Source organism: Amaranthus tricolor, chromosome 14 (assembly GCF_026212465.1).
Source record: "Amaranthus tricolor cultivar Red isolate AtriRed21 chromosome 14, ASM2621246v1, whole genome shotgun sequence".
Classification (NCBI taxonomy): Eukaryota; Viridiplantae; Streptophyta; class Magnoliopsida; order Caryophyllales; family Amaranthaceae; genus Amaranthus; species Amaranthus tricolor.
The window spans coordinates 13,850,245-13,862,827 of record NC_080060.1 but is presented as its reverse complement, the minus strand read 5'-3'; the positions used below and the strand labels follow the sequence as shown (position 1 = coordinate 13,862,827).

The window sequence follows — 12,583 nt, the reverse complement described above, 5'->3', positions numbered from 1 at the left end:
TTAGCAAATATACCTAATAGTTGGGTTTATTTAAAAATAAATAATACGTTGGTTTATATTCAGCAAATCAAGTATAAGTTGGTTTATTATTAACAATTTACCCTTTTAAAATTTATATTTTTGGTTGTCATGTTGCTTTTTAACTCTAGAATTATATCTTTTTACCATAGAAATTAATTTTTTCTAACAAATTTAGTTCATTGTAATGAAAATTTTTTGTCCCTTAATTTTGTGAGAATTGAAATGGACGATGATATTAATCCTTATTCTCTTGAATGTGATCTTGATCTAATTACATTTTCTATATTGATCATCACTAAACTATGTATTTGGCTCTCTTTTATTTAAATTTCTGACTTTGCCCTTATACTTATCTAGTTATCAGATAATAATATAAGTAGTTAAGTTTTTGATACCATAGATATTCATAACAAAAAAAAGCACTTGATAAACGAAAATAATTTATTTACTACCACACCCTCTAAAAGATACAAGCTACAAATAAGATGATTTACTTAATTATGTATGCCTACTAGCATGGTTTGGTAAACTAAGTCATGCAAAGGTGATATTTATGACCAAAGCTAACCACTTATATAAACATTTCAAACTACTTTTACTGTAACACTTTTTTTGATAATAATTTGGATGGAAAGAAAATAAATGGAAGGGAAGAGAGGAAAGAGGGAGAATAATAGGAAAAGTCTCACTAATTTGTTTCCGACCAAATGGAGGGGAGAAATAGGGAAAGTTTCCTTGTTTATTCTTGGAAATGAAATTAGGAGGAAGAAAAATAACATTTTCCATTCAAATCTTTTTACATTTTAAAAAATTAAGTTATTAAAAAAAATAAGGGGCTTAATCCCTTAGTAGAAGTATCACTAGTTTGTTTTTGGAGGAAATGAAAGGGATAGGAGAAGTCTCCTTGTTTAGCATGAAATAAAATGGGGAGGAAAAAAAATCTTTTCACATTTTGAAAAATTAAGTTATTACAAAAATTAATATACTTAATTTCTTATAAATCCAAACAAAATAAATTATGTCTGTCTAAATCCTTTTCTTTCTTTCCCTCTAATTTTTCAATCCAAACAAAGTATAAATATACTAATTTCTCCTATTCTAATCAAATATTCAATTTTTTCTTTTGGCATATTCACATTAAAGGGGTGTTTGGTATGGGAACATAACATGTAATGGAAAGGGAAATGATAAAGAGGAGTAAGGGTAAGAGTATGTGGTTGTAGTTATATGTTGTTTGGTATGAAAATAAGAAAAATACTTACTTAATCTTAGAAAGGAAATTTGTTACATGACATAAATGAGTAGTAACAATATAAGGATATCCATTACCCCTCAAGAAAGGGATTGGGTTAACCTAATATCATACTAAACAAAAAATGTAAAGTAATGGTAATTGAATCCCTTATATAGTATTAAAAAGTTCATACTAAACAACTCCTAAATATCTAATCTCCTTATTCGTTAGCATTTTTCCTTACATTATCCCTTACTGACCCCTCCCAAGTGCTCTTTTGGTCCTTTCCCTTTTTCTTAAAATTTGTCGGTCCCACTAATTTAACATCATTTTCTTTTTCGGCAATAATCTCAACCTTATTTAGTAGCTACTACTATTAACACAGTAATAGTTATAAATTAATTGGGGATATGCAGCTCCAGTATTTGCCAGAGTGATGGTAAACCAAGGAGCACCGATGATCCACTCAATTTGCATTCATTTTACATCATTTTTCTTATTTGGAAATAAACCTATCGCTTTTTTTTTTTAAATCTAAACCACATTTGAACTCTATTAATATCATGCACACAATTCTATCTTTACATTTAATATTATATGTTCACAATTTTTCATACTTTCCATAAATATCATTCCGTTTCTCATTGATTTAGAGTATAAATTTTTGGACAAAACAAAATAAGAAAACTAATTATCCCAAACAAGCAAAATGAACAAACCATGCCATTACATTCAGCATTAATCCCCCAAAAATGATGTTGGTCAGCACCACATGTAGGACAAGTACTACTCTTCTACAACACATATCCTAAAGCTTAGACAGCACAGAATACAATTGATTTCATAATAAAATCTCTAGAAAAATCACTCTTTATCTCCATATAGGATAGGATTATGTACTTGTGACATACCATAAGCAACAGTTTTGAGAACATAAAACCCGAAACGCAGAGCAATATATGACCCATTAATCAAGAACTCTTAAAGGATGATCACCGGAGATAAATTAAAATTTATTTTTGGTATATAGATCACTGGAACATTTTTATCTCCTTCGTTGTTTTCTTCGGCATTCGAAACAATCAGAACAAGGAGAAGCGCGTGTACCAGAATGTTTGGCTTGGAGCTTACTAGCTGGAACTTTTAAGTCTTCGACCAATATTTGACGAAGCCTTTCATTTTCTTCCATAAGCTCCTCAATTACTTGCTGATGTTTGACCACCTGATCGAAAAAGAAACAAAAGGAATGAACTCAAAAACTTGGAACTTATTTCCTGCAGCTCTTGAGCAAAACCCGTTTGTGCGTTTGCAGTTATTTGTTGATTCATAAGAGATTTTAAAACCTAAGTCATGCTTCTAGATAGAATTGTGCCGTTTCACAAATTAGTTCTACAATACGTAAAATGAACAAGTGTAGACAGGTTAATTAAAGAAAATACCATCCGAAGAACCCTGTTTTCTGACCCCAATCGTTCATCCTGCAGGAACCATCCAATATGATTAGTATTAACTTTGTAAAAAGTCTGACACAAGATTATATAAGCGAAAAAATAATAAATTCAGAGTCCAAAACTTGCCAGGCCCTAGCTTTTACGACAATACACATTTTGTGATATACCTGTCCAAGCAATAATCACCCCATTTTCATTTACTGTTGTTAAAGATTACTGAGTTATTCTTATTGTAACTAGCAAATAACTGAACTATCTTACAACAAATTTGGCGGTTTGGCTTCTCGAGTATTTTCAACACAGCATAGATCACAGCAGCATACACCTCAATTCTTAAGCATGAAGTAGCAAAACTTGTTATAATAATTCGTTCCAGATGTTTCTCGATTTCTAAAGGCCGAAAGGCAAATCACTAATCTTAAATTCCAGAATTTATTCTTCTAATAAAATGCACTATACTTGAGACATGTCGAGGATCTTGGCTTAGCCTTGTGACTAAAGAATTTCCCTTTCACTCTTGTGGAAAGAGTTTGATTTTAACCACCTTTCCCTTCCACTTCCCTATAGGGGGTAACTACAGCCTTAACCTCATTAGAAAAAGACATGTCAAAATCTCGTCATTCTAGAAACTTAACATCTCTAGAATAGATCGCAACTTATATTCGACAGGAATTGTTTGACAATTATGACTCCAAAGTAATTCTTTAGTTTCTCCAAGCCACCTTCATTCAAGTGCCTACTGCAGCTCTAACATTAACAACCACATTACAAGCATATACCAACATGACTTTACCCACCAATGTAAATACCACTCATCCAAAAAGCCAAATTTTTGTAACAGGCAAACTAAAAAAAGGCGGAGGGAGACACAGGAAAGGGACCTCCAATCACACATTATATCACCAAACATCCCTTAGTTATAAAAAGTGTGCGACACAAAGGGTTGTTCTTCGCCTAAGACACACTTTTGGGAATAATAGATTGTCAATTTCTTTTATTAAGTTCCTACACCTAGGCGCGTGCCATGTGCGCTTTTTAAAACTAAAAAAGGTCTTTGTTGTTTAGTAGATATTCTAAATCCATATTTGCTGCCAAGAACACAAGTAAATGACAATTCTTCTTTGCATCATCCTCTACCATTTATTAAAATAAGCGTCTTCCACTGCTAGCCAAAGCCAAAGTATACTCTCTAACATTCATTGTCATAATCCCTTGGTCGCCAAACCTAAGAAAAGTGAACCACCAATCTAGAAGTATATATATAGATGCTTGAAAACTTCAGAAAGTTCTAGGAATCTTTTCAAGTATGTCCTGTACACAATGATGCCGGCATACATGAATGTTTAGCAACCAAAATATAACCCCATTTTACTCGATACATAGGAGAAAAAGGTAAGTTAACGGTTGAACAACTTGATAAATGACAAGGACTCAACGACACTAGAAATGTTTTTAATGGAGTACACTATTCCCACACAAACAGCACTACAGTACAGCGTAACGGAGTACTGCAATTAAGGAAAGCCATCAAGTATATAATATATACATTATCCTTAAAATAAAATGTTTCACAAACAAATAGGGGTAACCGAATGTATTATCTTTGACAAGGATTTTCATGCATATGTATAACAATCATCTTACTCAGATGTTTACCCCTTATGATAAGCATGTTTTACTCCCACGGGAATCTGGAAACAAATAACTATGTATTTCCTCAAATTCGAAAGTGGAACTTATTTCTAGTCCATAACTTAGGTTTTTAGAAAATAATTGTGGACGAAATATAATGATATAATATTTTCCTTGCTATACATACCCTCTCATGTAGCTCCGTGTTTTCTTCTCTCAAAATTGGATCTTGCAAAAAGCCATTGATAATCTTCTCAGTCCGAGTACCTGGCGACAATTTTGAAGGCACATCTTCTAATCTAAACCTTTCAAATCCCACATTCAGTTTCCCATCTCCAGCATGAACTTGGCTGCTCGTGTCTGGTAATGTCTTCCCCAATTTCACAATACTTTCCAACGGATCTTGAGTTGATCCCTTAATAACTGTCATACTACTTTGCACTGATGTCGGGAGAAGACCTTGCCCAATAGATAAACTGGAAGCCCCTCCAAATTTCAGCATCATTTTGCTCACAGCTTCCTAAACTCAAATATTAAACCTCAAACAACATTCAAAATAAGGTTTAGAAATCATAACATAATGATACATACTATAATTGATAGTTGAATCCGTTGCACAACTACAGGCTTCAGAGCAAGACCTGCAAAGGTTCATATCAATATATCAACCAGAATTACAAGCACCATTAGGAAATCTGGTGTAGTTGATTGACTAATACACTCAAACCCATAAATAGAAGTCATTAAAACATTGCTGAATGTAGGTAGTGTTAACATTTGACTTTTGTTCATTAGATGTGCAGAACCACAATCCACAATGAGGTAATAAACTCTGGTTTGATCAACCAAATACTTCTCAAAAGCAAAACTGCAAAAGACATAGTCCTATACTAAACTGCAGCCCAAATATGTTTGGGGAAATCTTAAAAAGGAAGGCACACATATAAGGAAGAGGAATAAGAAGAGTTGGCTAGATGAGTAAGAAAAGAAAGAGGGATAGATGGAGAGCATTCAGATACTTGAGTTTGTTCTGGGAGAGTCTAGGCCACTCAAAAATTTGCAAGTTATCTTCGCTTCTTTATCATTGCCAATACAAGCTACTGCTTCTAATACCAGCTCTGAGTAGAGAATTTTTCATCTCAAACATCAAAACTTTCATCACTCATCAATTTGCGCAGAAAAATTTTCACTAAGGTCAGCAACGTAACATCAGAACAGACTCATAGTTCTGCTCTTGCATGGACATTGAAAACCAACAAATTTTAATTACTCTAACCCAAATATATAGTTTAAATTATTGATTAATGATGATTTGAATAAATGTTTAAAACAGTACTTTTCATCTTTATTTCTTTTTTACAAGATTAAATTGTTCGCCGGACTGTAACACCCTCCAAATTAAACCTAGTGCAACTCAATGATTTTCAGTTTTAAACTTAGTTTAACTTGGGAGGGTGTTACAGAGTGGTATCCAGAGCTTAAATATAGTGTTAAGATCTTAAAAGTTTAGCGTCCAGACCAACTAATCAAGCTAATATGGGTTTAATCGACTTAAGGTAAAATTGACTTAAGTTAAATATACATGTCCATTAAGAGCAGGATAAAATGGGTTTTAGCATTTAAGTTTTCTTATTATATTTAAAAGTGTGTATTTAATTATTTGTTTTATATACTTATCTTGTTAGATGCCAAGACTCACCACAAACGCGAAGGCTATTTCAATTATGTCCACAATTTATCTATTGCTATTGATGGTTACCATATTAATAATAGGATGAGTCAATCCAATTATAACACTCCTAAACGACAAGTCACAAGCCCATATTTTCTTGAGTACTTTACCTACCTATTAGGGGCTTTTATCGGCAATACGAAGAATGGGTAGCGATGTAATGATTAATGCTCGACCTAATAGGAGTAGATATACGCATGGTGGAAGCCAATTTTAACCTCTCGACTACTTGAAGAGAGTTATGGTTGACATCATAGAAGAGTAATGCTATAATGAAGAACGAAGTGAAGATAATAGTTTATTTTTATATTATTTTCATTCGTTGCGTGTAAAAAGGTCATTAGACCACGAAATTAAAAATTTTGAGTGTTGGAACAATGTTCTTCTATTCGATTAACACGATTTTGTAATTGATACATTTTAAAAGTACTCTTGTTTGAACTTTTCTATTAGATGGTGATATTACCATTATCCTGGGTATAGGTGTCTTATGACCTATATTTGTATATACTAGCTCATGCAACATCAAGTCGATAACATAAACTGACTACATGCTCGCTTAAGGGCATTGGAACAAGTATTCCCAAAACTTTGGCCTTCTCCTTCAAAAACCAACTTATCAATCAAGGAGGTGAAGATCAACAAGGAATTATCGCAAAGATAATTTCCTATTTGAAGCCAACAACATTTGTTGGACGGGAAGATCTTGTAACTTAGGAAAACTGGTTATGCAACATGGAGAAAATCTTCACAACTATGGGAACACCTAAAAACCAGAAAGTTGATCAAGAAACTTTTTATCTTCGAGAGCGTGCTAATCTTTAGTCGGTAACTCAAGGATAAATGATCTGTGCCAAACCTAACTTCAATTGGGCGGACTTTAAGACTGCTATGAGAGATTGCTTGTTCCTTAACCACATTGAGAGATAAAAATGTAGCGAGTTCACTAGGTTCAATCAAAGGCCTAATATGCGTGTAGACAAGTACACCCAAAAATACATGGAGTATGCTAGTTTTTTCCCTAGTTATTAAAATCACGATTCTAATTTACGATTCTACGACTTTACGATCCAAAAATTAGCGAGCGATTCGAACCGTAGGTAAAATCATAAGTTGGTAGAATCTTACGATTCTTATTAAAATAAAATTTTTAGTGGTAGAATCATAACACGATTCTACGATCCTAAGATTTAACGATTCGATTCTACAAATTTATTCTTAATTTTTTAAAATTTTTCTTATGTTCCATCTTTCATTAAATTTTTTACAATTTAACAATTCATCATGATAATTTTTAAAAAATAAATTTCTTCATTGATATGAAGATTTAAACTAATTATTAAAAATTTTCCTATTTCATTCTTAAAATGAAGTGAATGAAACTTTAATTAATAAACTTAAATTTTTAGATGAATGATTATGACTAGAAAGCAAATATAAGTTTATTGTCGAATCTTACGATCCTACGATTCGATTCTACAAGTCTGAACAAAATGATTTTATTGCTTTAAGAAGTTGTTTTTAAGTGGAATTTATTTAGCTTTCTAGGTTTCATCTCAAATTTTCCGTTGTTCTTTTTTCTTTAATTTGTAAATGAAGGCCAAAATACGTTTTAAAAAGGTTTTCTACACTAGGACATCCCCTTGAGCAGTTTGGATCATTTTTCGTGGTGATTGGACACCAAAATTCCCGGATCACGAAACGTGGCTACGTTCCACATTCCATGTAACTATGGTGTGAAGATAAGGTGTTATAAGTGTGGTGAACTAGAACACAAAGCTAATCAATCTGCAAAGGGGTTTAACTCATAAGAGACAAAACGGGGGCTACAACCAATGTTACTTGAAACAAAAATGAAAACAATAAAAGAAAATTTTAGAGTTTTGGAAATGTAGGAAAGTGGAAACATAGGTATAATTTAATGTTACAACAAAAATAATAAAATAAGTAAAAATTGATAAAAATTCATTTTGGGTTAGTTGTTTCAAGTCAGTTGAAAATTGAGCTTTGTGTCCTTATTGTTTTTTAAAAAATTGTAAATTATTTTTGAAGTGGGTCCAATCGTGTTCGGTTATAACGTCGGATAAATTTTAGGTGATTGTGTTTGTTTTAAACACCTCTAGCAATCTCAGTTAAGGATGCTAAATGATAAGGGTCTAGAATCATTAGTATTTTGCCATATTAAAATAAATAGACATTTCATTTCTTTTGAGTTGTAATAATGAATTCTAAGTATAAAAAAATTATTTAGTTTATTTCTTCCTATTGTACTTAGTGGTAAGTATCACCCTCTAAGTTAAACTAAGTTTTAAAATGAAAATTTTGAGTTGCACAGGGTTTGATTTGGATGGGGTTACACAAAGAACTTACAATATATTTCTACAATTCAGTTTCACCAATCTTTAGAAACAAGGATCCCGAAATGGATTCTAAAGCAAAACAATGGTAAGGTATCAAGTATTAATTATATCTATGTACCTAATTACTTACCAACTCCAAAACCATGACCAAAACCAACTCCACACCCTACACCTGCTTGAATGTTCTTTGCACCTATCTTCTTCAACTGAAACAAAAATACATGATCCATGTGAAAAATGATCTCAAGTTGCTATAATAAACGAACGAATGAATACTACTAAACTGAAAGGGAATAAGAAAATGCAACATACGGAGTTGTTTACATGTCTTTGAATACCCGAAAAGGCATATGTAGCACCACTTGCAGCAGTCATAACTTGGTTCAGCATAGGGATAGCACCTAACAAAATTGGTGAATTGATTGAGAATCTTCATATCAACTCATTCCACATATCAACTAAACAGGTTGATGACTGCATCGTAACAATAATGAAATTCAACGCTAATTAATCAGCACAAGTCTATGAAAATATACATAACACAATGTCCCCCCAGTGAACTTTAAATAGACTGTCGTGTCAGGTTAAAGGTACAACCATCCCTTCAAATTTGAAAAAACTTCAACAAAATTACACATGGGCTATGTGCAAGTTAGAGTGATCTAGTGCGAAATCAGTAAAATAGGTTGCAATAACCGTGAAAAAGGTTTTGCAACCGCAATCGTGATTGCATCCATAAATTTTGCACTATGCAACTATCCTTCAAAACTTAAATATATCGGAATGCGCCTAGCACATAGCACCTCAAATTGCGGACAACTCCTTGGAATCAAAACCCTTTTATGTAAAACCTAGCATATCTAAAAACTTTTATTTCAAAGTTTAATGCTAAAGATTCATCAACAAGATCAAAAATCGTCCCATTTATTCCACAAGTAATGCATTCATGAACAATCATAATTAAGATAAAAACATCTTTAAAATTAGCCCGAACAAACGGAACAAAAATTGATATTTGGGTTATCAAACAATAAGCAAACTCAAACAAATTTACTTCAAATCAATGATACAACAAAACATAGTTGAACTTTACAGGGTTTTTTAGGGTCATTTTTATGTGGGTTCTTCCCATTTTTAGGTTGGAAAAAACTTCCCAAATCCATATCAAACAATGTGAAAAGTATAAACAAACAATTAAAATGAATGACAGAGATATATACCTAAATTCAAAGGCCTTCCAACACCGATACCAAGACCACAACCAATGCCAAAACCAGTGAACACTTGACCCACTTTGAAAGTAAACGGATTCTCTAATATCATGGTTCCACTTTTTCTTACAATTATGCTTTCTCCATCACTTATTCTGCTGCTACTTGTGCTTGCAGTAGAAGCACTGTTCTCCATTTGTTTCGATTCCACATAGAAAATGGAGTTTTTCTCTCTTATATTCAGTTTCAGAGACGTTAAACTTGCGAAAGGATTTGTTATGTTTCCGGAATATGAATAAGAAAAACTGAGTTGACTAGGAATACTAGAGTCGACTCGGGATGTTCGGTCTAGCCGTAATTATGACCCAGTTCAATTTTATCTACAACTTTTTTTTTTTTTTTTTTTTGAAAATAGTCCTAAGAGTAATTTTATTTTTCGCGAATGTTGTAAATTTGTTCTAAATGTTGTCATCGATAAAAATTAAACATCTTAACTTTTAATTGACTTAAATTAAAATTAATCGCGTAGATTTTTTTCAACTGAGAAATGAAACTGAATTATTATTTTTGCGCATATTTTTTGATATCAAGACATTTCACAATTTAAATTATTTTATTAATACAATTTATTGTCAAAATCACAATGAATAATCATATTGAATTGTGATTACAATGAGGCATAGTGATAATTTAGGATTATTGTGATAGTTGGGTTTTAATGATTACAACATACGGAATATTTTATGAAAAACGCATGTTGCCATAAATATAGGGAGTTATTAAACTTCGTCACCTTTTTTATTTTATCGTCACCCCCTCCAAATGAAATTACGAATTGGGTAAATGGGAGTTATTAAACTTCGCCACCTTTTTAATTTATCGCCACCCCCTCCAAATGAAATTACGAATTTGACCCTGATTTTTAAAAAATTACAATTTTGCCACACCCTACAAATTTCTTATTTATAATAATAATAATAATAATAATAATAATAATAATAATAATTGATGAAATCAGCAAAAAATAAACCAAGGGAAAAACATAGAAGATCAGGAAGAAGGAGGAGAAGAAGGAAGATCGAAGAAGAACGTTTTCTGGAATCATCAAAATGTTATTCAAAAGAGGAAAAATAGCCTATATATATATACATGAGGGCATTTTTGTAAATAAGAGGGTTAATGCCTTGTTATATATAGTCAATTACAGAAAAAATAAAACCGAAATAAAACCGTAGCGGATGACAAGTCATCAGCTCCAACACCCCTCAAGCTGGAGTGGTATTAACAACTCCTAGCTTGGTTAGAAGCTTACAGAATTGAGGTGATGGCAGAGCCTTTGTGAAGACATCAGCTAGTTGATTTTTGGTAGGTAAATATGTGAGCTGAAGAAGACCTTCAAGAACCTTATCTCGAGTGAAGTGACAATCCACTTCTATGTGTTTAGTTCTTTCATGAAAGACTGGATTTTTTGCAATGTGTATGGTTGACATGTTGTCACAATGTAGAAGAACAGGTTCTAAATTGTATACACCAAGGTCTTGAAGAAGCTGGATCAACCAAGTGATTTCTGATGCAGCTGAAGCCATGGCTCTGTATTCTGCTTCAGAGGAGCTTCTTGAGACTGTGGCTTGTTTTTTAGACTTCCAAGATGTAGGTGAACGTCCAAGTAACATCACATATCCAGTAACAGACCTTCGAGAATTTGGACAAGCTGCCCAGTCACTATCTGAGAATGCTCGAAGGGTAAGTTGTTCTGAACCATGTAATAAAATGCCTTGTCCTGTGGTTCCATGAACGTATCTCAATACATGATGCAGAGCATCAACATGTGGCTGCCTTGGGGTATGCATGAATTGACTCAATGTTTGGACAGAGAAAGACAAATCTGGTCTTGTATGAGTCAAAAAATTTAGCTTTCCAATCAAGGATCTATAATGATCTGGATGAGCATACAAGGCACCTGAATTATCCAGGAGTTTGGTGTTTAAGGATAAGGGAGCAGGAGCAGATTTGGAAAGATCAAAACCACAATTGTCAAGGAGAGATTTTGTGAACTTTTTTTGAGTGAGAATGATGCCAGCTTGTGAGTAAGATACCTCTATACCAAGGAAATAATGTAAGATGCCCAAATCTTTAATGCTGAAGATTGTGTCAAGATGAGCTTTTAGGGTTTGTATATCATTGGGATTTGTACCAGTTACCAGGATATCATCAACGTAAACAGCAACAATGGTGATGTCCGAACCCCTTTTTTTGATGAAGAGAGAATAATCCTGTTTGGATTGTACAAATCCTTGATGTAACAGTACAGTGTGCAGCTTAAAAAACCATTGTCTGCTTGCTTGCTTCAGCCCATATAGGGATTTGTTGAGTTTGCAGAACTTATTCCCAGGATTTTCAATTCCTTTGGGCATTCTCATGTATACTTCTTCATGAAGATCACCATGAAGGAAAGCATTGTTAACATCTAATTAAAATATATCCCACCCTTTGCTTGCTGCAATTGCAATTAAGGCTCTTATGGTTGTCATTTTGATAACTGGCGAGAAAGTTTCCTCATAATCCACTCCAAATTTCTGTGTATATCCTTGAGCAACTAGTCTTGCTTTGCATCGTTCTAAAGTGCCATCTGGTTTGAGCTTTACCTTGTATACCCATTTGCAGCCTATAGCCTTTTTTCCAGGAGGCAAATCAACAATGTCCCAGGTGTTGTTCTTTATTAGAGCATGTATTTCCTTGTTCATAGCTTCAACCCATTCTGACTGTTCTGATGCTTCTTTATAATTTGTAGGTTCTGCAATATTGCAAACATTTGACCCTAAAGCATGATGAGTTAGTGGAAGATCAGAAAAAGATACGAGATTACACCAATGTTTGATGGAAGGACATTCATATTCACTGAGATAAGAGGGTGGTTTAGTGGGTCTGGAAGACTGTCTGAG

At 33.2% G+C, this 12,583-nt stretch overlaps 2 protein-coding genes across 3 annotated transcripts; both read right to left on the bottom strand.

Annotated features, from left to right (window-relative positions):
• Positions 1–1,872: 1,872 nt before the first annotated feature.
• LOC130799510 (uncharacterized) lies at positions 1,873–10,001 on the bottom strand. 2 transcript variants are annotated; one of them, XM_057662628.1, is made up of 7 exons: positions 9,651–10,001; positions 8,743–8,831; positions 8,561–8,636; positions 4,930–4,979; positions 4,526–4,858; positions 2,695–2,733; positions 1,873–2,477 (listed from the first exon to the last, which is right to left on the bottom strand). In XM_057662628.1, the coding sequence occupies exons 1-7, from the start codon at positions 9,835–9,837 to the stop codon at positions 2,301–2,303; spliced, it is 951 nt and encodes a 316-aa protein (XP_057518611.1). In that variant the 5' UTR covers positions 9,838–10,001; the 3' UTR covers positions 1,873–2,300. The 2 variants fall into 2 exon arrangements, with proteins under 2 accessions (XP_057518611.1, XP_057518612.1); XM_057662629.1 differs by having other exon boundaries at positions 8,743–8,904; positions 9,651–9,791.
• Positions 10,002–10,906: 905 nt separating this feature from the next.
• Positions 10,907–12,061, bottom strand: LOC130799318 (uncharacterized mitochondrial protein AtMg00810-like). The gene has a single exon (XM_057662420.1). The coding sequence runs from the start codon at positions 12,059–12,061 to the stop codon at positions 10,907–10,909; it is 1,155 nt and encodes a 384-aa protein (XP_057518403.1).
• Positions 12,062–12,583: the final 522 nt, after the last annotated feature.

Bases quoted from the DNA above. Each gene is read 5' to 3' on its own strand.
- LOC130799510 (XM_057662628.1), bottom strand. From the start codon at position 9,837: ATGGAGAACAGTGCTTCTACTGCAAGCACAAGTAGCAGCAGAATAAGT. The intron at 4,859-4,929 runs GTATGTATCATT...ATTTGAGTTTAG, and splicing joins GGATTCAACTATCAATTATA to GAAGCTGTGAGCAAAATGAT. The intron at 2,734-4,525 runs GTATGTATAGCA...TGGTTCCTGCAG, and splicing joins ACACGGAGCTACATGAGAGG to GATGAACGATTGGGGTCAGA.
- LOC130799318 (XM_057662420.1), bottom strand. From the start codon at position 12,061: ATGAGAATGCCCAAAGGAATTGAAAATCCTGGGAATAAGTTCTGCAAA.